Source organism: Platichthys flesus, chromosome 3 (assembly GCF_949316205.1).
Source record: "Platichthys flesus chromosome 3, fPlaFle2.1, whole genome shotgun sequence".
Taxonomy (NCBI): Eukaryota; Metazoa; Chordata; class Actinopteri; order Pleuronectiformes; family Pleuronectidae; genus Platichthys; species Platichthys flesus.
In genome coordinates, this window is record NC_084947.1 from 11,149,341 (window position 1) to 11,175,779 (window position 26,439).

Below are 26,439 nucleotides of genomic sequence, written 5' to 3' on the forward strand. Positions count from 1 at the left end.
GATGTTTGAGTTACCAGGACCAGTCTCAGTAATTGCGTCTCCTGCTCCTCAGAACATAGCGTGATATGAACCATCTGCCTGTCAGCTCCGTCACTCCCGGTGGTGAAAGCAGGCATTATTCAAATCACTTGGTCAGTGTGTTCAAACCAGACGCCTCTGCAGCGCTCCAGCCAAACTTTAGTGCTGCGTTAAAACCAAACTCTTTGTCCTTCTGAAAGTTTTAAATCAGGTAGCGTACGTGTTGACAAGTGACATAGCTGGAAGCCTAATGTCAAGTTCATCTGTGGAAGCTTTCACACGCTGCATGTGTAGCGATGACAAGTGAGGACCCTGTAACTTCTGCATGAACATTAAGTAAAATGAGGATATTTTACAGCTTGTCTCAAGAAGGAACCCATTGAGTTTTTGGTGTGAATTTGGTTATTTTCCCTTCATTTTCTTTAAAAGTTGGTCAACATCGTCCTTGATTTCTCAGATAATAATTCATGGATCTTGAAAGAAAACATCCTGCATGTTCAGGGGCTGGTGTCATAAAGGGAATGTTGGGCCGTGGTGGAGGTTTAGGGTTGAATGAGTGTCACTGTTATATCACTGCTGTTTGTCTGTCTGTAAGCAAACATACAACTACTGATGAGTTCTTGGCCACTTGGTGTAATGTCAATGGGTGAAGGAGGAACTCATTTACTTTTGGAGCAGATTTGCTTAAGAGGCGTATTGAGGAAACTCTATATTGACTTTCTTTAACATAGGGAGATAGGGTATTAGCCTACAGGCGGAGGAGGTGTGCACCCTCCGAATGTCTTTCTAGTTTTGAGATTTGTTTCTCCAAATTAAAAATGACGGCATCATTCCTTTCAGCCCCAAAACTTTGTCATCGCTGAAGGGACGAAGCACTCATTAATGTAAGTGCAATGTTCACTGCTTTGGTCTTTACTAATTCCTCTTGTATTCATCTTAAGAGTGAGCTTTTATTTCTACAATACATGTTTAGCACTTCAATGCAGACTTCTTCCAGCCACAGCGTTTTCAGTTTTATTTGCAATTAAAAAACATCCCAAATCCCCAAATGCGTCTTAACTTTCCTCATCTGTTTTAGTTTTCACTGGTTTTGGGGCTTTAGTGTCGTTGGTTTGTTAATGTGAGTCGTGGCCCAGTGTTAACTGATGTCCGTGCACTTTTGAAGCAGTGCTCAGTCGCTGCCAGAGTGTGCACTTGTACTGTGTCTTAGTCTCCTGTGTATTTCTGTCTCCAGCTGATGTCTAAGTGCAGTGTTTAAAATGCTGTTTTCTGTCATGGATGAAACAACGAAGCCATAAATCAAACACCCTGGGAAACCGAGCGCTCGGCCCCTCGCATGGACGGATTATTTCAGATTTCTGTTTCAGATTTTCTCAATTAATTTGCTGGGCCCTCTTTGATATGAAAGCTGAGACTACTTTGAGCCCTGACATCTCTTTTAATCAAACTGATTGAAAACAAATGTTTGCTTTTGGAAACAGATCAACCGGCGCAAACAATTCGGGCAGACTTATGTGGAGAAGACAGATTAAATACTAACAACTCGAATATAAAAGGTTTTTCCTCCTCGTCTGGTGCGCGGCCTCTTGTTCAGGTTCAGTTTAACTCTCCCGTGTGGACGCAGGTCACTTTGATGCAGGAGGAAACAGAGCAGTGCTTCTCTGTGGATCTGGAGAGAGAGGTAGCATTTGTTTGGGGGCACGAACAGAGCGCTAATTATGAGAAAACATACAATTGAATGTTTTGTGGTGAGAGTCTGGTTGAGAACAGTGCCAGAGTGGTTAGCAGGAACACACCCCTGGAAATGAGTCCAGACGTAGCCCGCAGAATAAAGAGCTCACAGAGTCAGTGTACCCAGTAGCGCTCTTTGTTTATGTTTCTCCTCTCCCACTCTTTCTGCCTTCCACTCCGTCCATGCAATTTTAATCAATGTCAAGTCCGTCCCTCATTACTCTCCACTTGCTGCCCTGTGTGGCTGCTGGTGAGACCGGCGACTGATGTTGCGTGTGTTGGGCTAGTATGACTATAAAAGGTTGGGGCCACAGAGCCTTAACACTAATCCGGGTCCAGAGTCTCTTTTATTAGCCCTGCCTGTGTCTGTCTGTCTTTGGGTGTGTGTGCGTGTGTGTGAGAGTGTGTGCGTGTGTGTGGCAAAGGAAAACGACAGAGGGGAATGTGACATAGATGTCTTGTTAGTCTCTCATCCTCGGCCCATCATGTATTCTTGTAGAGCCACCAAATCCAATAGCTGCTCTTGAAGTCATATGCGCTGGAGTAAGAGCCTCTTCAAGGCAAGAACAACCTCAATGTATCATGTGTGTGTGTGTGTGTGTGTGTGTGTGTGTGTGTGTGTGTGTGTGTGTGTGTGTGCGTGTGTGTGCGTTCAGCGATGTGGTCTGTGTGGTCCTTTTTTCGTGCTGTCAAAAGAAAGAAATGACCTCACTCCCCTTTGGACACACTCGGTCCTTGTGTGTGTTACCAAGAATGGTCTGAACTGCAGCTGCAAGGTGTTTTAACAAGTATCTAGACAACCATTTATTAACAATGCAACAAACGCACAAAACCAAGTACTGGGAAATTTCGGCTGTAGACTCATAAAGACTCTATCAAGCTGTTTTCCGACATCAGACTCCAGACATGTGATTGTGGGTCAGGCGTGTTCACAATAAGAGGAAAATGTCCAGAGTGTTCAGGTGAGGGGAGGCAGGACGTGACGTTTAGATCCGGGTGCAGAAATCACATATTTATATTTACAGCACATTGACTTTGTCGGCTTTTTCCACCAACAACTGGGGAATCTCGTTGTCTTTCCAAGTTGACCTCTTTGTCTACGTCTTCTCCTTGTATGGCTCCTCTTTTTCATTTTATTTATTCTTTATGTTTTCTTTAGTTTTTCATCAACCTCTAACCCTCGACCGCTGTGAATTCTTCAGACCTTATCCTGCTGTATTCTCACTCAGACATTCTTAGTTATAGTAAAGGGGTTGGCAGGAAAAACTCATATCTCTCATATGAATCCCTCTCACACGAAACCCCCTCATATGAAGCCCCATGCAGTGCATGTCTGAAAGCAGCTTATGAAAAGATATTGTCTTTCACATTGCTCCCACATACAACAGGGTGGCATCATGGGAAAAAGGACTGAAGACTGTGACACATTTTCAAATTTGTCCCTGTCCAGCCTGTTGATAAGAGAAGCTCTGTTTTATTTGAAACATTCTAAGACATGTGTTGCTCTATCTGTTGGCCGTTTTTTCTCCATTTTTGCCACCATTACTGACAATGTATAACTCACATGTGTAAGATAAGGGGGGGTGGGGGGGGGTGGGGGTCAGAGAGAACAGGTAATAACACTTTTTCATTAGATTCTATTTTGGTGTGGAGTCAAGCCAATTTATGGGGCCGTTAAATGCTCGGTTGCCTCGCAGCTCTTCTCCCTCGCTTGTTTACAAAATACGTTGTGCATTGCTCACAGATGAACGGACAACAACGCCGGGTGTGCGGCTGGAAAATGTCACAGCCGCTCCCCCTCCTGTAATTATATTAATAACATATTCAACCATACTGACAGAACATAATTGATGGTATACACGGCGTTTGTGCATGTTGAAGCCATGTTGACCAGCAGGGTTTGTATTAAATACCAGTTCCGCTGCTCAACATGCTGCTGCTCGGATCTGGTTCCCATTAAGCCGCTTCCTCCAGAGTGGAAGTGCAGCAATTAAACTTTGTTTAGATGCTGATATTTAAAGCATCCCTCAAACATCACGGAAGACACTGGAAACCAATGGCAGGAGAAATGGAGCGTATACATGTGCGTGTATGCATATTTTGTGTTGTGTACAAACTGAGGGATGTCTGGCTTATAATTGTTGTTTCCACAAAGCCAATAAAACTGGTATGTCTCTACACCATGTAGTTTCACCATTATTTTTCACCTTTTTAACAACATCTTGTACAGAGCATAATAGAGCAGAGCTGTAATAGCTTTTTATGGGACTATTTTAACTTAACTTGATATTTATTTGTTCCTGCGTCTGGAAATTAGCTTAACGCAAAAAAAGAATAAACCTCCAGTACAAATTTGTCAAATGTCAGCTCAATATTTGGATTAAGCTTTCAGGTCCCAGTTAGTGGATTTACAGTGATATATGTGAATATTCAACGTTTATGGAACCAACCATGCAATTCAAATGGGATGTTTGGCTGTTAAACGCTCTGATTCATTTTCAGTGCATGTTTATTGATAAAAGTCAAGTATTTTTCTTTGACCCAATTTTCATGTCATGATCGATTGTAACAAACAGAAGTTGAAAAACTGGACACAAGGATTATACCTCTAGCTGTGATGTTTTTTTTCTGTTATTCAGTGGTTGTGAGACCTTTCTGAACATTTCTCTCTCCTCTAACAAGCTTTGAGCTCAATATCCCAGCAGGACATAAAGAAGAGAAACAAAAGTAACTGGGAGATGAAGGCTCCGGCCATTAACCACACATCAGGGAATGCACAGACCCTCCATCATGTGGCAAAGAACACAGTCTTTCATTAGCTTCACCCAAATACTGGGAAAGGAACGGATCCATAAATCTCGTGATAAATACAGAGCCAATGTGCACGTCCCACATCGCCTCAACGCAGCCTCCTGCTTAATAATCCTGACTGGTGTGTCGCTGCTCCTCATTTATGATGTCTGTGGGTTTGTTTTGCAGCTGACCGCTGGTGGGAAGGCGGCTAAAGCCAGCATCGCTGTCGGTGACTTGGTTCTGTCCATTGACGGCATCGCCACGGAGGGCATGAACCACCTGGAGGCCCAGAACAAGATCAAGAGCAGCGCTGACAACCTCAGCCTCACCCTGAAGAAGTAAGCAATGACCTCACACTGTCTGTCTGTGTGTGTGTGTGTGTGTGTGTTTGTGCAGGGCTGTACTTCCAAAGCGGAAACCCACGCGCTTCACTTTGCAATGATTTAATGTGTGAATGGGAGCTGGTAGCCGTTTATCTCCTGTGACAACGCAGGATCCGTGCGCTTCTTTTGAAAACCTCCCAAACAATCCATCTCGGCGTCAAACCCAAAATCGAAGCGTCGCCGCTCGGGCCCAGAAATCCTTCTTCCAGACAGATGTTCAGTGTTGTTGGAGGAGTTAATCTCAGCTCCATCAAAACAGCAGCACCATTAGTTCTGCTCTCCACGTCCCCGGAGGAGGAAGGAATAACTAGAATCACAGCGAGAGCATCACACATGTGGACCACCCCCTCTTCCCCCTCGGCCTCCTCCTCCCTGTTATGGTGGGATCCTGTTGTACAGCTGATTTATCACAAGCAGCTTTGATACAGTGTGTGTGTGTGCAGGTTTGTCTGGCTTCATATTGGTTCGCATGTGGTATGAATTGTCTGGATCTTTGGCAGCACTTGTAGGTGTGTGCGTTTTTATTTAAACACTGTGAGAAACTCATGGCTCCTGCACTTGTCCTTTTGGATCCAGGATCAGGAAAGGAGGCACAGATTTACAGTGTTCAGAGCATACAAAGGTAAAACCTAATGATTTAATAGTGCTGAGTAAAGGGCTCGGTCTGCTTTTCTATTGGTTTCATTGTGTCTCCATATCTGGAGTTCACATCCTGTGACGTTTCATCTTCCTTTCTCTCCTCCCCTCATTTTAGTCTAGAAGAGCAAGTCCTTTAATTTGTGTCCAAATGATGACAGACTGAGGATGTTTGTTTTTGGTCGAGTGGTAGAGAACATATCCTGCCACAAGGTTTGTAGAAACTGAAGGTCAGGCTGTGGATTTATATGTGTGTGTGTGTGTGTGTGTGTGTGTGTTTTACTTTGAGTGAGCGACATCCATGGTCAAAGCTTTTTCGTGATGAGGGAAACAGGTCTTAGAATAGCTGTGTTATTTGTGTGGGTTCATACTCTGATGGACACTCAAGGTTTGTTTCGCACGGAGGAAGGTCACTGAGTTTTGTTGACAGCGATGTTAAAGATGTGAACTGAGACAGCATTCAATTTCATTCCAATGTTTTTGGTGCCACCAGGAACTTTACATAATACAGACAAATCCCATCCGAGGCCACGACTTCTGGCAACTCAACAATGTCTGACACTGTTAAACATTATTCTTAAAAAATAAATGATTCCTAAGATCTCTTATGACAAAGAAATGCAATTGAAGCCTGATATTTTAAAGTCAACTTTATAAAAAATAAAAAATAAATGTTGAATGCGACCAAATATACCCAACCTGCATGAAATAAATGGATTTCCTCAAGAATTCTGTGCTTCAACTAAGGTTTGGCACTTTGAACCAGTTGTTATGAAGGTAGCACTTCATTGACATCAATCAGCTCAGCATCAGGACAGCTGCCCTGTTACTGTCAAAGGGATGAAAAAGAAAACATCTGTTGGTCTTCAGGAAGTCACTTTGCCGAGACAGGAGCTAATCCAGCTCATAACTTCCCTGTAAAACCACAACCAGCCATTTTTACACCGTTTTTCAAACAGATTAAACCAATGAGATATAACCTGTTATTGAGGTGTTGGTAGGGGGCCAGTGGTTTTCTAGTCTGTGGGTGTATTATCATCTTACTAAGCAGTAACAGAGCAAGATCTCCGACTGTCCCGCGTCAGTGTTTCCTGTTACTTTACCAAGGTCCCAGACTTGCTGCCAAGGGCCAGTGTATCAGAGCTCACGTATGGGTGCGCTTGTGCCTGTGGCGGGACGTCAGGCCTTCAAGGGTTGACTCATCCTCTATTGGAAACACATGGAATGGCTTGTTTCATTAAGTGGCAGTATTATTTTAATCAGGCGGTGTGACCACGCACCGCTTTGGGGACAGCTGGCTCCAGCTTCTGCTTTACTGGGATACTTTACGGTCCAGCAGATTGACAGTGATCCCCTGTGCCTTCTCCAGATTCTTTCTACTTGTTGCTTGGCACTGACTGGCACGGTGAGTGTGTCACGTCAAGGTTCAACATCTGGACTTTAATGGGTTTACATGCGCAATGGAAAGAACCAATCTAGTCTCTTTGTTTTCCTTTGTTTTCTTTGGCGTCAACCTCGTCTCTTTTGGTTCCTCCTCTCGTTCTGTCGTTTCTGATTGGGTTTGTCACTGGGTCAGATAGCAGAAGGAATGATAACAGTGGGAAATGTTCACGACGCACATGGTGTCTGTGTGTGTGTATTTTAAAAGGAGACAGGTTGTTATTCCTTCTCCAAATAAAAGGATGAGGGGATGAAGAGATGGGCAGCAGATGTGAGTGGAGCAAGAGAAGGAGAAGCTGTCGAGTGATCAAGTGGTCGCTACAAGAAAGAGATTGAACTCATGAGGCTAGAATTATTTTTAAAGATGGCATGGCAGATATAAGGAGGGGTTTAATTATCCTGGCACTGTCCCACCTCTCCATCCTGTAAAAAGCTGTTTAAAGTAATGCCAGGTAGATGCGTGAATGGAATGGCCATGGTTAACAGCCGAATCATGACACACCAACATCCATTTAGACGTCTCTGACACTTCATTGTTTCCCCATGGAAAACGAGCAGCACGGAAGGTAACAGGTGCTGAGTCATCGTGTTCCATTCGTCCTGAATTCAGATTTTCTTTTGATCGGTAGCAGATTTCTGTGATATTCTCTGAATCTATATTCTCTGAATCTATTTATAAACTCATGCTTCCGATTTTTTACGTCACATTTTCAGCTGGTTCCCTTGATAAAAAGCAGGTTTATACAAAAATGATCACATGTTAGAGTTTGTCTACTTTATAGCTTTTATCACTTTCTGTGAATATTTTTTTTATGGGGCCTTTATAAATGAGCGGATGCAAAAAGGTCTGTAGTGTTTTATCAGGTTTTTGTTTGTAATGTTACAAATATGTTGGGAGTTTTTATGGTTTCCCACTACATTACATTAGTGAACTATTGAACAGTTACATCAGTACCTACTCCACTTAGTTTCAGTAGTACCACTATGCTTCCTACATCTCAGAATGTCAGGCTGAACTATATTTGGCAACAGCCACAAGTGTCTGACGTGTAAAATGAATTGCATGGATTTAAGTGTGTTGGTCATGTTACAGCCGACTGGGGATAAACCTTTTAGAGCCAGATACTCAATGGAAATACTCACTATATGCACCAAAAACAGCATTAAATAAGAATATACACTATCGGACACAGCATGATTCAGAAATACAGAGCAATAATTTAGTTTTGTCTTATGTAATAGAGAGAAGTAGTCTATCCTCGTGTTTGTTGTTCTACTCAACAGTTCAATCATGGCCAGAGAGTTTTTCTTCCGTCTAGGAATGCACTCTGCATTGTCCTGTCAGTAAGACCTGTCAAAATACCAACCCCTGGTGCACAGCCCCTGTTACTCTCTGTCAAACAGTGTGGGTCCAGCTCACCTCCAAGGAAAGTGAGGTTGAAATAAAAATAAAAATAAGTCAAGGCAGGCAAATGGAGGAAGTAACATGCCACAGATAATCCGTGATGGATTCTCCAAGGCTCACAACTTCTGCACTTTCTTTAAACCGTCGATCACCGTACGCGATGGCTCCGGCCGAGAACCTTCAAACATCACTGCTCTGTGTTTAGACGCTGAGATTGCATTAGACAGTTCTGACAAAAATACGCAGCCTAGTTTCTGGGAATATCTTCTTTCAACGGATCGTTTTCCCTTTCTTATCTCTTGTGTCTAACTGAGTTTCATTTGTTCAGACCAACAAAACAACTAATATCTTTTTAGCAGGGCCGACTGTATTACGGTGAGAGAGAGATCAAACACGTATGGGCCGAATGAACACACACACACACACAAACATACAAACACACACACTCACTCACACATTGACAAGCAAATAGTCGAAGAGCTGGTTGGTTAGGTTTTGGTACATTAAACTGAATCTTGTCATGGGAGCTGCAACTAGCATTGATTTTAATTGTTGTTTCATTTGCAGATTGTTTTTATATAAGGACCTTGAACAAGGAAATATTTGGCATTTTGCCTTAAAGAATAAATAATTATACAATTTGAATTATACTATTGTTATATTGGTTATAGTATAATTGAATGTATAGCATAGTAAGATAAATAAGATATATTTATATAACCCTAACCCTAACCCACATACATGTTCTGATTAAGTAACTTTAACGGAGACCATATGTTTTGTTAACATCCCTAATGTCTTTGTAACATGATAATGTGAAATACTCCAAATGGGACGTCCCCTCAAAGTAATGTGGGAACTTTGACCTGCAGCACTTTCATAACCAGTATAGGACGTGTTAGGAACATCCTCAATGTTCTGTAACGGTTCAGGTCATTCGTCACCTTTAAAAAAAAACTTTATGGAACATTACAAACGGACAAGAGAATGTCCCCTCCGACTTGGGAAAGGAGAGAAGGCTGGAAGGAGGAGAGAGAAGAGACTGACAAATGGACATGGGAAATTAAAAAGAAGAATATAAATCACATAAGTTTTAAACAGGGTGCAAGAGAAAACTAAAGCGGCTGTTTGACCTGAACTGACGTCCTGGCATTTTGTGGAGGTGCTGTGTGTGAGAGCGCAAATGTCCAAGTCAGTTGTTCCAGATATTTTTGGGAACTTTTTCCTGCAGCCCCCTGCACGGAAAATTTTCAAGTGGGAATATAGCAAGAAACTGGGTAATTTACAGCAGCAGAATGGTTCTAATGATGGTTTCTAACCCGTAACTGACGCGAAAAAAGATGTAAACTTGAGAAAGACAATGCGATTCAAACTGGCGTCCATGTGAAATGTCATGTCCTGCCTCCTGCATCCTCGACACGTTGCCTGAATGCACCGGACATTTTCTTCTTTTTGTGATCACATCTCATTGAGACAATCTCTTGCTGCATGAGGCCAAACAGCCATCATATGTGAAAGCTTACTCGTAATTCTCTGGAGTTCATGTCTGAAATGGGCGTTACATAAGGGAGTAACTTTTGTAAGTTCCAGAGGAGTTATAAAAGCAGCTGATGGCTATTTCTTGAATCGGTCCCACTATCGTGCGATCACAACGTTTCAACGCTCCATTGAGGCTCTTTAATGATAATTATTCTCTGTCGAGTTTCACCAAAGTATCAAACTGTTAATTTCGACCAATCATCCCAGGCCTCAACAAAACCACCCTTGTGCTTCACTGCACTTCAACTGCCAGTGTCTGGCTAAACGCTTTATTCCCCACAGTCTTTTCGAAGCCTATTTGACTATTTAATGGTCCTGTGTGCATGTGAGTGTTACTCACTAGTAATGGCACAGTCTCAAGGTCCCCGTGCGTTCGAGGGGGTTAAAGGGAACAGAAAGAAACACAGAGGACTTGATGTTCTCACCCACATGTACGAGGGCACATCATGGTCCACAGCAAACAAACGCTTGATTGGATGAACGGGCTCTCACGCCAGGAAGAAAGGTTTTCCAGCATCTTTTGTGTTGAGCTGAGTTTAATGGATCCACTCCTCTTTTTATCAACAGTGCAGATCTCACTCTGTTGAAAGGACCTCAAACGGGATAATTACAGTGCTTGACGAGTCTTTTCTCTGTGACTGAGTGTCTCCATGACGGAGCCCTCACATCACAACACATCAAGTCACAAGTTCAGGCCATGGTTAGATCTTTTGTGCATGTGTGCGGTAACTGTGGATTGCAGTAATGCTGTTGTTGGTGGCACTGATGAGTTGACCGCATGCACAAATGCACGAATGCATTATCAAGAAAGTTGAACTCACCACAGAACTCTGGATGTTGCTCACTCGGTAGTTTCAAAACAACAAAGTGGCTAATGGGGATCCAAGTAAACATGTTGCAGGCAAAGAGACAAAGAGTGGTAGGAGAAATGTTCATTAGGGGGTTTACACTAAACCTTATGTTTACTCCTAACAAGCTGGCAAACATACACACACATACACACACACACACACACACACACACACACACACTCCCACAGAGGTCTCACACTGGCAGCTGCTGAAGTTATTTTGAGTAGTGGGCTCTTGTCTGGACGAGGGTTTGGATGAGGGAAGTTTATGTAGGATGGGGGTATGTGTTTTTCTTATTTTGTTTATATTGTCCTTTCTGAATGGAGACAATGCGATGCCTGGGTTGTATGTGCATATATACTGATGCAGCACGTATCCAGCAAACACAGGCACACACACACACACACACATGCATTGATGTTTACCTCAGACTCGCGTCAGATATGTGAGAAAGTATCGCTTACGTACGTAAGTTATCATGTGATGTATTGGAGGTTTGGGTCAATTACCCGTTTGTACCCAACGCTGCTGCTTTCATCGAATGATCTATCGCCTGTTTTTAGCTCACCCTTTGAAATGAAACCCAGTATGAGCAGCAAGCTCTCTGCTGACCTGGGAGGAACAAGAACAGCATGTTTATATGAGTCTGGCTCGGAGGCAGAGAGATAATTGGATTCCCTTTTTAACAAAAACAGGAGAGACCACGCTTTTACACAAATACCTGTGCTAATGCAACTACATTGGGCAAATATTTGACCTGTTGAAGTGCTTCAAAGCCGATAGAGGCTTATGCAGGGGTACACTCTGTCACAGCACTAACTAGCAGGACGCGACCCTGCAATACTGTGGTGCTCCACCCTGAGGCCTCCAGGGTGAAATCATATTACTGTAAACGCTGCTGTAGATCACATCAATTTGATTTGTTCTTTCTGGAGGCTAATGGAGATCAATTGAACTCTCATGTTATCAGTAGCTCAGATGACTTATCATTATCAGGCTTATCATTTCTATGTATCTCTGGCACAGGCTTAAGCAGAATTTGCATCACTGATGATGATAATGTGATAATATAGATATTATGATATGATAACATCACACTTATACAGGAGACCAACATGAATAATGTATTTAAACACCACATAAGGAGTATTATTGCCATTTGTACTCATATACATATGAAATACACTAATACTTATCGTATACCACTGCTACTACTTCTATAATAATAATAATAATAGAATGACACTCATGGTACGCATTCCTCCATCAAGGCCCATCATTCCCATTATGACGGCACATAGAATTTTACTAGATACAGGTTGATCCACAAATGATCCTGTGAGATATCAGTCAAAACGGACCGTTGAGAAACAACACATCACACAAAGTGGTTTCTTACCTGGCCCATAACACATCCAACCCAGTTTTATGGCCATTTGTCCAGTAGCTTTTGTGTTATCCTGCTATCTAACAGACAAACAAACAAACAAATGCAGATGAAAACATATATAAAACATATATATATATATACAATAATAATTAATCTGAATGTGTCACATACTAATATAACAAGTGAATTAACGGCTTGCTCAGTTATAACATGGAGGTCTTGTTCTGTAGCTGCAGACATCACAGCTCTTTGTAAATCCTGACCAACACTAATAGACACTCGCAGTGCAGCTGCCATTGCCACTTAATCAGCTGCGTTATTTGCCAAAGATGCTCCAAAGCCAAGAGAGCTAAGCCGGGCTCACCTGTCTCTGTCTCTCACTGGCCTGCAGTATTTGCCAAAGATCATCTGAAAACCGACGGCCGTCCTCCATGGCAAGGCTCGGAGTATTCGCCAGTAATATCCTAATACCATCAGAATGCAGCTACAGCTCGCCCACACCTGTCTCTGCCTGTCTTCTGCTAGTCCGTGGTTTTTGCCAAGGAAAACACGAATCCCCAGAACATCGGGGGTCTGTGAAGGTAGCCCACAGATATTTCTGGGGCCAAGAACACTTTGTTGAGCTCATCTGTCTCAGCGTTTTAATTCTTCTCCGCCGTTCGCCAAACATATCTTACTGTACGCCAAGCGCACTCATCTTTAGTCCGGCCAGCAGTGATGAATGGAAGCTGAGCGAACAGCTGGATTGATTAACAGAGCAAAAATAAGAAGCTACATCTCATAAGCACTGAGGGTGCAGGTCACGGAATTCAAACTGCAGACTCAGCACAGTTCTCCCCCCCCCCCCCCAAATAAAATAACCTTCTAATTATAGTGACAAATGACTCTATAATAAATTGTAATCAACATGTTTTTACACTCCCCCACACAGATTGTTATCTTTCATTGTTTATCCCTCATCTTGAAGTCCACGCTCTGTGTTATCAGGTCAGGTCGACTGGGACATGTTCAACTTCAGCCAAATGAATCACTGTGTCTTGTTTTTCACACTGGTTTTATCACATAATCAGATGACACCATGTCCAGCTCAGGCAGAGGAACTAGTCCTGATTTTTAAACACGACTATGACTCCTTTTAGGACACAACACGACATACTGCATGTACATGACAAAAAGAAAACACAATTTATTTATGTACTGTGTGTTAAACCGAGCTCACGCTACACCATTTTCAGCCTGATTTACCAGTTGCGGAAGAGTTTTGCAAGTCGTTGACAAAAGCCCACGATTGGCGCTGAGTCAGCAGTTGTTAAATTGGTTTGTGTGAACTCTTCAAAGGGCTCGGGTAGTTTCCTCTCAGGTCCGGTTCTGACAGCCCGAGACTGTATTCTTTACAACTTTGACGTGTCCACTGCAGTGTTTCACCTCCTCCAGCCTGATGTGTCCTTTTGAGATACTTTCTCTTTTCATGTGTGTCTTGCTGATTAAACTTAGAGTGTGATCCCCTGTTGCCAGTTAGGCGCGGAGAACGATCTCACCGCGACTGATGACACATCAGGAAGTTGTGAAGTTGAGTATTTTAAACTTGGCTTTGACGAAAACAGCCAGAGAGAGATAAAGAAAGCAAGAAGCTGAAAGTCTAACGTTCAACAGATAATGAAAAATAAGATGTCGGGGGGGAAAAAAAACCATGGGCAACAAATACGAGACGGTAAATCTTTCATCTGTGAGTGAATCTGAATGAGTGATAGTGACACCCGTCAATACCCATAACCCTCTCAGCAGAGCGAAAGCCAGATGTTGATGATGGAAAACCCTTCCTGGTCCAGCTGTGGATCAGTTTTGACGCTCGGTGCTGGACGCCGCTGCAGCGCTGTCTCTTCACCCTGTCTTTCTTTCTTCTTGCTTGATGTACTGTCCTAATTCTGTTTTTGCTGCCTTAGAAAAATAACTGAGCTGCCAGAGAGAAAAAAGGAGCCGTGAAGTAGACAGCACTGAAATTATAAGAACATAAAAACCTTTCTTCTCTTTTTACTTAAGTACATAATTTCAGAGCGTTGTTGGGTGTCGAATAGATCTTACAAAACCGCAGCACCAAAGGCCTGTTGATCCTGACTGAGCTTTAATTCCACCCATCGGGGACCCCGTCATGTGGATGTCCTCATCTCGTTTGGGGCCCCTAAGTACCATTAGTTTCCCTTAAGGAGCCCCAGCATGTACTGACTATTGCCTTCGAGGCAGAGATTCCTAAATTCCTCTTTCCCAAGACCCACACTTGAAACAATGCAATCTTCACCTGAGTCTCAAGCAATCTCACCAGGGCCTTGACTCTGCTGGGTTTTTAATTGTGTTTACACGTCTGATGGCCCTGACGAGACGCTGATATATCGGATCTTCTCTTGGGATCGGACTGGAGTTTCTCCACTGCCTCCGGTTGTATGGTTCTCGTCAAGTGTGTTTGTCAATTAGCTGCAGTGAGAGAAGAAAGATCGCTTTTGCGATTTCCACGTGTGGTTGCAGTGTGGGAACGTTTCGTATGTATTTCCCAATTGGGCTGGCTACGGCTGAGTGGTTTGTTTATTCAATTACACTTTAAATCTTTTAAACAGTGGAGTACAGTGTAATGTATTGAGCAAAGAGGTGACGGGTCATTATCAGGTCAAGAATCATTAACTATGACAAAAGGGCTGTAGGGAGGAAAACCCGGATGAAATGTAAGTGTATTTACTTTACTTTACTTTGTTTGTGTGAAACTTTATTTTACTGCAATTGCTATTCCCTGTGCCTGTGTGTCTGTGTCCACATCTCCATGAGAGCTCCTCTGTGTACATGTACAGGGTTTCCGTCTCGTTCAGTCCACCGTGAAACAAAGCTGTAAAACTTTAAATTAGATTTCAAAAGACAACACATCCCATCTATGGTTTTACTGCCCCGGGACTCAGGAGACAGGGCAGACTGTAAGTCTAACCCGCTCCTACACACGCCGCAGTTAAAACCTAACAGTTACATTACAGTTTCATGTAAAAGAAAACATCTGCCTCAGGCCTTTGAAAGATATATATATTTGCATTAATGTGAGTTTTATGGTCTTTGGAAAACATCTAAGAAGAGTTACTGTACCTCGAGTGTTCTTCTGTTTTATGATGATATAAAGTTTGGGGGGGGGCCACTGGATGTATAGGTCAGAGCAGTTACTCTTCTGCATCAACGCTTTGAATATTTCCATACATATGAGATCTTATCGGAATGTTTGATCTAGAATAAATCTCACTGTCCAAACTTAACAAAATATGTATAGTAGCAGTCTATTAAGCCTTTTCTGCCAAGGTTGTGTTTTTCAAGGCGTTTACGTCTTAGTCTGTTAGTTACCAGGATTATGGAAAGGATGTGATATGGATCAGGGACGAACCCGTTACATTTTGGTGCAGATCTGGATCAGGGGAATTTTTGTTCAGTTTCTTTAACATCGCTAGAAAAGGCCTTTTATTTTATTTTCATAGATTTCTCAGAGAGAGATATTTTTGAATCTTGATGACAAAAGTGTGAGTTGTAGAAAAATGCAGTTTCATAAAGGGTCTGTTGGGCCTTTGGCAGAGATATGCAAATTCTAGTTTAAGTTTTATTTACATATTTCTGTCCTCCTAGGTCTATTCTCATCCACTTTCTCGTATTGTATAACCTTTATTTGGGGAACAAGTAAGCTACAATAAGATGTACAGGTATTTGGCCTTTCCTCCTGCTGGAATGGTAAGTATTCGTTATGGAGGCTCTGCTCCCCCTGCTCCATGTGCTCTGTCAGGGTTCTGATGCAGTGCTGTTGACCTGCAGGCTGTTGGAGACACTGCTTCCTCTCTCCTACCGCGATGGGGTTGAACTTAATGTGTCTGTTTCCCCTCATGGTTTGCTTTTAAGACTCCTCAGAGTCCCGGTCCACTGCTGCGGGTTTTTTGTTAAAAGTGAGCTGTTAGACGTGCTTGTTTGTTGCTATGTTACCACAGTGAACCCAGTTGAGATATGTTCAGGCACTGGTCTGTCAGGTCCTTCCCTCCTGAACCACAGTATAGAAAAGGACACGCGTGTTATTGAGTTGCACAGATTTTCACGTGAAATATGAACTCAACGAAAAACTGAGAGAAATAATGAGATCGGGCTATAGGTCCGTGTTGAATTATCATGTGAACCCCTGTGGATCACAACTGGAAACACAGTCGTGAAAACAGTCAAAGACAGTCAGTGGAATGGAAATAAAAGTTTCTTCTGCCTATGACTGTGACTGTTCAAGTAACACAAAGCTAATTTTCTCAGTTTATTTAATCGAGTCGTGTTTTTGCAGTGAAACCGCTGTAGTTACACATATTCAGCTCCTTAGGTCTGGTAAGTGTCAACATTTCTTTCAGGGTCTCATGTGACATCATCACCAGCCGAAAGGCCTGTTGAGGCCTCAGCGGAGATAGTGGTGGGAGGTAGTGGATAACGAACAGGGAGGATCACACACACACACACACACTCACACGCACACAAATAGACAAGGCCATGGAGCGCACACACAAGGAACACAGAGCTACAGTACTTGTGATCCGCGGGTGACCCCTGTCTCAGATGCTCTTGCTAATGTGAGGACTGATAAAGTCTGACAGACTCAGCCTCCAGATCTATTTCAAGGCCATGTCTAGATAAACTCACGCTGTGGTCATGAAACTTACAGAGAGATAACACAGATATATTTAAGAGTCTAATCGTAGCTGCAAAGAACGTTACACCAGTCTGTGAAATCAGGGGCTTTAGCCCTCGTTCACTCCTGATCGCCCCTTCTGTCTTCGAGTGTGTAAGTGCATCATACTTACTTTAGACTTTAGATCCGAACACCAAAGGCACACACACGCACACCCACACCCACACACACACTTATTAGACCCTGAAAAGCTGAACCACACGTGGCAATGATTCTGCCAGTCACTCTGTTCTTAGTGGGGCATTTTCTCTTGGTCACGTTGGTCTGTCTGCTTCAGTTTAAGGTAAAATTGAGAGGAAAAGGCCTGAAACCACAACAGCACTCTGTTCCCTTTTCCCTAATAAGGTACAGAAGAAGAAATAAATACAGAAGTGCTCAGTGTGTGCGTGTGTGCGTGTGTGTGTGTGTGTGTGTGTGTGTGTGAGTGTGTGTGTCCTTTAGGAAATGAGGACTGTATACATCTCAGGAGACTTTGTTTTAATAATCATTATCACTCATTTTTTTTTAAAGAGTGACATAATTTGAGGGAGGGGCAAAGTGCAAGGGAGGCAGCAGGGACCAATTCATTAAAGTAGAGCTGAGAGAGATAGAAAGGAGCAGAGATGGAATATAAAGAGAACTGAGAAGGAAAGAACATTTTAATCAAGACTGAATAAACAAAGTTAGAGCTTCCAGGGAACAGCCCTGGGTCACAGTTGTGCCTGTACATAAATTACCAAGCTGCTAGAGTTACCAGTTTGCACAGTAAGTGCCTGGCTCTCTCTGCGTCACATGTTTCATACTCAGATCTGTAGCTCGGTCCCGTGGGAAAGAAGTTTGATCTTATCAGAGTTGCACCTTGATGCTCGGACACACTAAGAAAGAAAACATGTCAAGTCACAATGTCTCCCTGACTCTTCTTCACCATGTCTTTCATCCCTTTGACTTCTCACACAAGCACATTAACAGAAAACACAAATGCAAGAACCACATCACGACCGCAAAAGCCACACAATGGAAGCACAACCACAATGGAGGTTAGTGACTGAGGTAGTTGATAATGAAACTAGCAGAGTTACTTACTGCTGTAAGTGAGCATTTAAGAAAACCAGGTCAATCTAGCCACTACTTAGAACTTGATGCCTGTCTTTTTGAAGTATTACGGTACAGGTGCTTGGCTCATCCGAAAGGAAAAACATAAGTTTTTACTTAGTTACATTTGTGTTGTGGCCTTTGCAACAGGAGATAGCAAGACAAAATGAATTTTGGTTATTAAAAATGACAACACTTGATTTTTCAAATGTTGAACGTTTTTTGGTCCGAATACTTTTCCCGTTTTGAGAGTTGGATAAGATCCTTCCAAAAACATTTAATAGATGCCAAAAGTATCTAACCAAGACAAACTAGGTGCCGATCTAAGATGAAAACTGGACAAACTTGCTGTGTGTGTTAGTGTGTGTGAGTGTGTGTGTACGTGTGTGTGTGTGTGTGTTCATTTAAACCTTGGTGCAGATGCCTTTGAGTGCACAAACTGATCCTTGTAGCCTGTGCACCACCCTGTTAACATTTCCCGGGCCGACAGGCAACCAGTCTCGTTAATCAGCCTTTGTCCATTCACTGCTTTCAAGAAGTCTGTCAGTCAGCGGCAGCACACATCATTTAAGAGCTGCTTATTGCTGAAATAGAATTATGTGTGTGACCTTTCAAACAAGACAGAGATGATTGCAAGGAGTTATATATAAGCTATGTATGCATGGTGTGTGTGTGTGTGTGTGTGTGTGTGTTTGTGTGTATATATACAGTATGTATATATATATATATATATATATATCGTTTCTCAGAGTAAACCCATGTGGGTAGTAATTTCTGTTTAAGTAAACACAAGGTCACATGAAGGCATCGTGTGACAGAATCAGTTCCACTTGTCAAATTCCTTTAGACACATATACTGTATAACATGGCTCCTTGTGACTATATTTGTGTTTGTGTCGCACAGAGTGTGTGTACGGCTTCCACTGGGGTCACTAACAGATCCCAGTCAGTGTTACCTCCACTAAAACCACTCCTGCTTCTTGCCCACACACCCACCCACCCACACCCACACACACAGAACAATCTCTTATTGATTCAGTGTGGCTGCTCGCTTGCTGGTGAAGCGGATGGCATGTCAGGGTGCAGCCCTGGAAACATCGGCCAGTGATCTCACTCGAGTAAGAATAGACCAGAGAGATTAAACACAAATGCACAACTGAGAACAGAGAACAGCCGCGAGGGGACGTGTGATTTGAGAGGAGATGAAGAAGAGATGGTGTCCTCCCCTCTGTGACGGGTTAGTTTACTGCATCAATGTAGGAAAACCTGCAGAGACCTGGAACCGTTATTAACTCTTGTTCTTATTAATCATATTCAGACTGCTACACAATAGTAAACTGAAAAAAATATGTTAAAAGCAAATACTGTCCAGATGTGGCGAATGGGGACAACAGCAATATTAAGGACTATGATGGAAACTAGCCTGTATGGATAAATCTATCACATGAACATGACACATCCAAGTGCTCACGTTCAATAATCTGCATTGTCCAATTTTAAACGAGATATTGGTACAAAGTATAAAGGACAGAAACAGTAGTGGCTCAAATAATAATGTATAATAAAGTTGAACCTCCAGCACAATAATTCTTCATGATACCGTTGAAAGTATGTCAACTGCTGGTGTTGCTCTGGATTTTCTGTTTTGCATATTTATTAATCTTTTGGTTTTGCTTTTTCTGTTTTGGTCCATAAATGTAAAGTCGAAAGGACCGTTGGGGAGAGTGGAAATCAGCAAAGTTAACAAGTGTCATGAAAATATATTTTATGTTGATATTATTTAAAGCTAATATATCAAAGATTATTAATTAACAAAACAACTCAGAACAAGGCAACATATTTAAGTATTTGTATGAAATAAAAACCCTGATGAGAAATATTTCAATAGAAGTATAATAAATATTATAAAATGATATATTTTGTAATTGCAAACAACATAATCATATTTGTATACTTAATTGTATATTGTTAAAACAGTGTGGATCCTGATATGGTAAAGCAGGAGAAAGACTCTGAAAAAAAGAATGTTTAACATTTAACACAGAACCTGGACCATTACAAATTCAAAATCAGAGAACCAACACGTATGTTATAGTTGCTGTTCTTAAACTATGAAATCAAAGTGCTGAGAAGTAAACACACGTATACATGAACGGCCCAGCAGTCCTCTCCATGTGCTGTGCAGGAGTGGACCCTTGGATTGTTATGTTTGTCACACTGTCAGTGTCTTTATTCATCCACTTACTCTCTGACCCTCACACATCGGAGTTATGGAGAAACATTCCTTTGGCAAAGTGTCCGATGCGCTGTCCGCTCTTGTTCCTTTATTGTGCACCAGCTCAGCAGGAAGCCCTGTGTCGTGATAACAGCTTTTATTTCCATTTAAGAATAGTCGGTTGTTGCTGCGTTAATGCGTTACAGTGTGCACCGGTTGCCTCTGGGTCCTACCGGCTTCCAGTAACATGAGGTGAGGTGGCTTGTTTAGAGCATCAGATCAGCTCTGAATATTCAAATCCCCGGAGGGAAAAGTTTGAAAACTGAATTAAATTAGACTCTGTTCCTCGCTCCCTTTCCGCCCGGGATCTCTTTTATTTGTGTTTCTCCCTCATGCCATATGACGCCAACACGTTCCCATGTTGGTGTTTCCAGTTATAGCCACAGCACCCAGGGATGACCATTTCATATCTGAAATACCGATTCTCTGGTGTTGTTCTATCTGTTCCACATGCCTCAGTTCGGTGCCAGTGGTTGCGCAACTGAGATGATCGCTGTGCTCATGTCAGCTTGGAAGCACTTTGGTGTTGCTGGACTTTTTGACTTTGCTGGAATGTTTACAATTGTGTGTCCATGGAAACACTCAGGGTGGACATACTGCTGGGAGTCTCATGTAAACAAAGAAAATTCAGGTGAAAGGTGAAGTTATGTCAGGAATGACACTGAAACACTTAGTCTTGACTTTCTGTAACAGGCAGGAAACATTTCATCCCATGAATGAGGTCTTTGAATATGCAAATGAGGCCCCGCCCCTGCTTCCTCTCTCCCCACCTTGTCCAGCTACTGAGCCCCACCCACAGGTTGACAGGTGGTTACTTGGGTCTGTGACATCACAAACCCTGGGTGCTGCCGGACACTGGCTGCTTATTTCACTGAAAGTCTTTTGTCATGTAAAAGGACAGAAGGGAATCATGTTTAAAACTTGTTTGAATCTTTACTCAGGGCAGTGCACAGCCTGTTTTAAACGTGATTATATTCATGGTTGTAAATATAACCTTCTTTAGAGGATAACATAGGTGTGTAATCCACAGGTATGAGGAAAGCTACTATTTGACCTCTGTGTCCTTACAATGTAACTGTGACAAGTTATGGGAGTTGTAGAGTCTTTTTCAGTTTTCATTTCATGGCCATTTTGTGCTACAGGTGTTATAATCATTTAAGATCTAGCGGCGGAGAGGGACGAGAGGGAAGAGAGGGAGGAGGACGAGCGTCTGAGAAGCTGTAGCTGCAGCCTGACGTGTGTGTAGCTACTACAAGGCTGTCGGTTCAGATTTACAGGGATGAAGGACATGAACCTCCCTGAGGAAGTTTCAGAAAGCGCTGCTCTGAAAGGAATGTTGGGCTGCTGACATGTCAACGCCTTTGGTTACTGCAAAGTGTATTTAACCTTTAATTTGTATTACCCAGTGTACTTTTCCCCTTATATCGCGCTCAATAAAGTCGTAATGCACCTGGCAACCATCATTTGCTTATGCGATTCCTGAAGTTCTCTCCATCTCTAAAATGCTCGGCCGACATTGACACACTTTCTTGCACTCGCTCCGTCAGAACAAAGCAGGAATTGGAACGCTTCCTGCAGGATATGTGCAGGTGTAGCTGCCTGGTAGAACAGCCAATAGCAGCAGCTTCTCTCTGAACTGTCCTGTGATTGGTCAAATATTGGTGTCAACAACGCCAAAAGTATGTTGCCAACCCCAGCTTTACTGTAATTAAATTGAACGCTTCAGTTAATCTTGCATCAGTAAAGTGTGTGTGTGTGGGGGGGGGGGGGGGGGGGTAAAAGCACTGTAGACTTAGGAATAATGAATATTTGGATGAAGCGCTAAGCTGTTATCGCCACACATCGTGGATCCACAGTTGACCTTTTTCAGCAGCTGGCTTAAAGAGTATCAAACACCAAGCGTATCACATTGATACAGGCCTTTTTATACTAAAAGCAGCTGGAGTCAAACGCACACATACACTGAAGGAAACCCACAACGTTCAGCTTCGACAGCTCCGATTTCCCAGTTTGACCCAGAGACACAATAAGACGCTTGGACTGTACCACGGCTGGTGACAGAAGCCTCTCAACGATCGGTCCCGATGCTCAGAGCTCAGGTTCAGCTGTAATTCAAAGGAACCAAAGAGTCTCTCCCCCTCCGACCTGTTACTGCAGGGTTGCAGCAGCTTTGAATGGCTGTGTGAAGATCAACGAAACACTTGCTTTTGCACATGGTGTTGGTTAACAGTCATTTAAATCCCTAATAAGCATGGAAATCAAATGAACGATAGAAGAAACATTGAAATTAAAAGAAATTGTGGTTGTGCCACAATAACTCTCTCTCTCTCCCTCTCTCTCTCTCTCTCTCTCTCTCTCTCTCTCTCTCTCTCTCTCTCTCTCTCTTCTCAGGGCCTCCAGTGTTCCCAAACCTCCTGCTGTGGCTCCAAAGGTACTGTAACCCAGCATGTTTAATGAAGGCAGGGTACACCAGGTGGCTAGAGATGCCGGAATTTTAATTTGTTAATTTTGGAATCTGTTCTTTTTATAGTTTCTTGTGACAAATTGTCGAATTTATGACAATATGAAAAAAATCTCAGTATTCAAAATATGTTTAATTGGGTCTTGAATGTAGCTTTACTTTGCCAAACAGACATATTGTAGATTAAAAGAAAGACTACCTCACCTGGGGTACCTTGCTCTATGTTCTCTGTATAATGAAGTGTAGTTATAATACCCTTCTGAAACGGTGCCATACAAGCTTTTGTTGCATGGAAAAAAAACCTTTGTCTTGATTTATTTTATGTTTTCATCAATGCTCCATTAATGTTTTGCTGAAGATTATACCGATGCCTCCCAATTCAAGGAAATCGAGAGTGAATTTTGAAATTAAAGTAAAGCTATTTAAATTTTACATAGCTGTTTTTAAATCAAATCAAAGCTTATCATTTGGAGAACAACATATCCATAATCATAATCTGGGAGGCGTCAGTATAGCGTGTGCTGTGTTGTGATTTGTTTTTTTGTGTGTGTATTTGCATGCTCCTCCCTCGCGTTGGTAGGACGACAGGTCAGACATCATAAAACCGGTGGCCCTCACCCCCCCGCCTCCACCATCCCACCCACACCCTCACCCCTCCAGCCCCTTCAGCAAAACCCCCAGACCTTACGGGGGCTGCGGGGCGAGGAGCGAGTACACTCCGCCGCAGTCGCCCTTTGCTGCCTTCATCCCGTCCCCGTCCTCCGCCTTCACTCCCGCATCCTCCTACGCCAGTCCCCCAACTCCTCCTCTTCCTCCTCCCCCGCCTCCTGTCTCTTACCCATCCTCTGCCTCCTCCTCGCCCCCGGTCCTGGTTCCGCCTCAGCCGTCGGTGTACAACACCCCCATCAACCTGTATTCCAATGAGAACGCCTGCGAGGTGGCCATGGGGCAGAGGCGGGGCCTGTTGGAGAGTCAGGGCGGAGCGTTGCCGCTGCAGATTAATGGGTGAGTGGCGGCCTCTCCAGCCAATCAAACAAATCTGTCCTCTGTTCTTTTGGCTTTATCTATCGTTCTCGGCTCCATCTTTGACCTTTGAGTCTTTGGTCTTGTTTGATATAGTAAGAAATGTCTCATCTTGGCTCCTTGCAGCTGGTTTGGTCGACATTGAGAAAATAACATGTTAAAGCTACCAGACTGGAAACACGTCACTGTAGCAACCTGGCGAGGGACACTCTGTGCTGAAGGGCATTTAATAGCTGCGTGTTGGCGATGGACGGAAAACTGGAGAAGTGATGTAATTTAAATTAAATCAGCTCTTAAACTAATGGAACATGCTGTAAAAAATAACCTTGAGTTGCCGTTGGTTAAAATCGTCAGGTTTAAGACTTTAGCACTCACTTTAAAAAGGAGTATAAGACCAGATTAAGAAATTAAATCCTTGGTGTGATGGTTATACAATATGGATAACTCGAAGCTCTCACTTTGCGTTGAGGTTTCTTTTCTTTATTTTGTCTTAAATGAAAGTGGACTTCTCCACTGGACCTTCTTTTTATTTTGACATCATGTTTGATTTGTCCTGTGCCATCCTTTACACCCCCCCCCCCCCCACACACACACACACACACATGCCACCTCCCTGTGTTTTTGCCACAACCTCAACTCCTCTCTTTCCAGAGGCATAGTGAGTATAACTATGCTGTGATGCTCTGACTAAGTTTGTATATATAGCCTGCGTCGGTAACACAAGCTGTGTGGCATTCTGTTTGCTCTTCTAGAAAATCAGCCAGTGGGTCTTAGATTCAGCCACGAATCCATGAGGAAGTACACACACCTTCATCAATTCTCCCTTTTGAAATTCATTCTTTTAGGGATTCATCTTAAAACTACAGGATTATTTGACTCAACTGAATGAATATACTTATTTTCTGACTCATACTTTTTGTTTAGTTACAGGTTCACACCCCCTCTTCGCTCAGTTCTCAAGAAACACACTCACAAAAAGATCAGTGGTTTCTGTTTCTGTGAGACTCAGCAGACACCAGTGATCTGCACAATATAATCTTACACAGAAACACAAACACACACACACACACACACACAGACACACACACACACACAGATGAATTTAAGACGGGTACATAGCCTCCTTCATGCATCACAGTTGACATTTAATAACATCTCTACTTTATTAAACTTTATCTCCTCTCTCTCTCTTTTCATTTGAATGATCCGTGCAGTTTTTTTTTCACCCTTCAGCTTCAACAGTTGTTTTGTTCGTCCGCAGCAGAGTTCAACTTAAAGGTTCAGTGTGTAAGATTAAGGTGAAAGGGATCTATGTGCAGAAATTGAATGTAGAATAATCCTAGTGATGTTTTCACTAATGTGTTTCTTTTAAATTGAACACATTTTTTTTTTCTTTAACCGAGACTGGGTCCTTTATATTCAAATACTTTATAGGCCACAGTGTTTTTTACAGTAGCCCAGACTGGACAAACTAAGCACCTTTGAGTTTGTATGACAACTGAAGTCTACCACAGGTTCTCTTTCACATTTGGAAGGGAAATGTGAGGTGAGGGGTATTCAGCTGCAACATGCAACCTCGCCACTAGATGTCACTAAATTCTACACACTGAACCTTTAAAAATCCATCCTCCCTGGATGATCAATATACAGTAATGGGTATCATGTTACAAAGGCATGGTGGGCTACATGAGCAATTTTGACAAAGCACTTTCCATGACATGTATTATCGAACTTACACCTTGATACAGCAGGTTCTCTTTAATTTACTCTGCTGCTGAGGTGAGACAGCATGTGTCCGCCCTCGTGTCCTGCTCGCTTGTGTGCATGATATAAATGTGCTGTGTGGTTCGTTTCAGAGGGGATTTATTAATTAGAAAAGGGCACACAAAGAATGTGTTGTGTGTCAGTTTTCTCTGTCTTTCTCTCCTCTTTTCAATCCTTGTTCTTCTGCTTTGCAGACTGCAGCACGTCCTCAAGTCACAAAGTTAGTCTCTGGAGCCTGTCAAATTATGACTGTTTGCCTATTTACCTTTTTACCTGTTCCTCTCTCTGTATATATCTTTGTACGAATAATTCATCCTGGCATCTGCATGCATTTGCTTATTAATTTGTGCAGAAAGATCTTTTGTGCATGAAACATGTCATCTGTTGTCAATGTATCATTTCTTATAATTAATTAACAACATTACTAATTCCAATGCTTTGATTCAGTTTGCTTGATTTCATATTTTTTCATTATGCAAGTGCAGCAGTTCATAGCTCACATGCATTTAGATTATTAAAACCTCTGGAGGTGACACAGAGTGCTGAGGCGACAGGTTATTTTCAGCCCCGGCATTAATTACCAATACGGATATTGAGTGAGAGGCACACACACACACAGAGAGAGAGAGGGAGAGAGAGACTACAGTATATTGTGAGACACTTCCCACGGAACTGTAAGTGTGTGACCAGGCTCACATCGAGCTGTCAACACTCCCACACCCACAGCTGCTGCTGCTGTGACAGGAACGTGTTGAGAGACATTCGTAAATCACTCTATTCAATGTGCTAGGTAAATCTGTGTGTGTGTGGTGTGTGTGTGTGTGTGTGTGTGTGTGTGTGTGTGTGTGTGTGTGTGTGTGTGTGTGTGTGTGTGTATTTATAGGTGATTTATTGAAAGTGGTTCCAGATATGTCTTCATGGTACTCG

The 26,439-nt window shown here is 42.7% G+C and overlaps 1 protein-coding gene across 1 annotated transcript in view; it reads left to right on the forward strand.

Annotated features, from left to right (window-relative positions):
- Window positions 1–26,439, forward strand: part of pdlim5a (PDZ and LIM domain 5a) — a 57,415-nt gene that overhangs the window by 9,712 nt on the left and 21,264 nt on the right. The window contains exons 3-5 of the mRNA XM_062384830.1: window positions 4,729–4,880; window positions 22,656–22,695; window positions 23,306–23,730. Coding sequence (XP_062240814.1) covers window positions 4,729–4,880; window positions 22,656–22,695; window positions 23,306–23,730 — 617 coding nt within the window. The remainder of the gene's footprint in view (window positions 1–4,728; window positions 4,881–22,655; window positions 22,696–23,305; window positions 23,731–26,439) is intronic.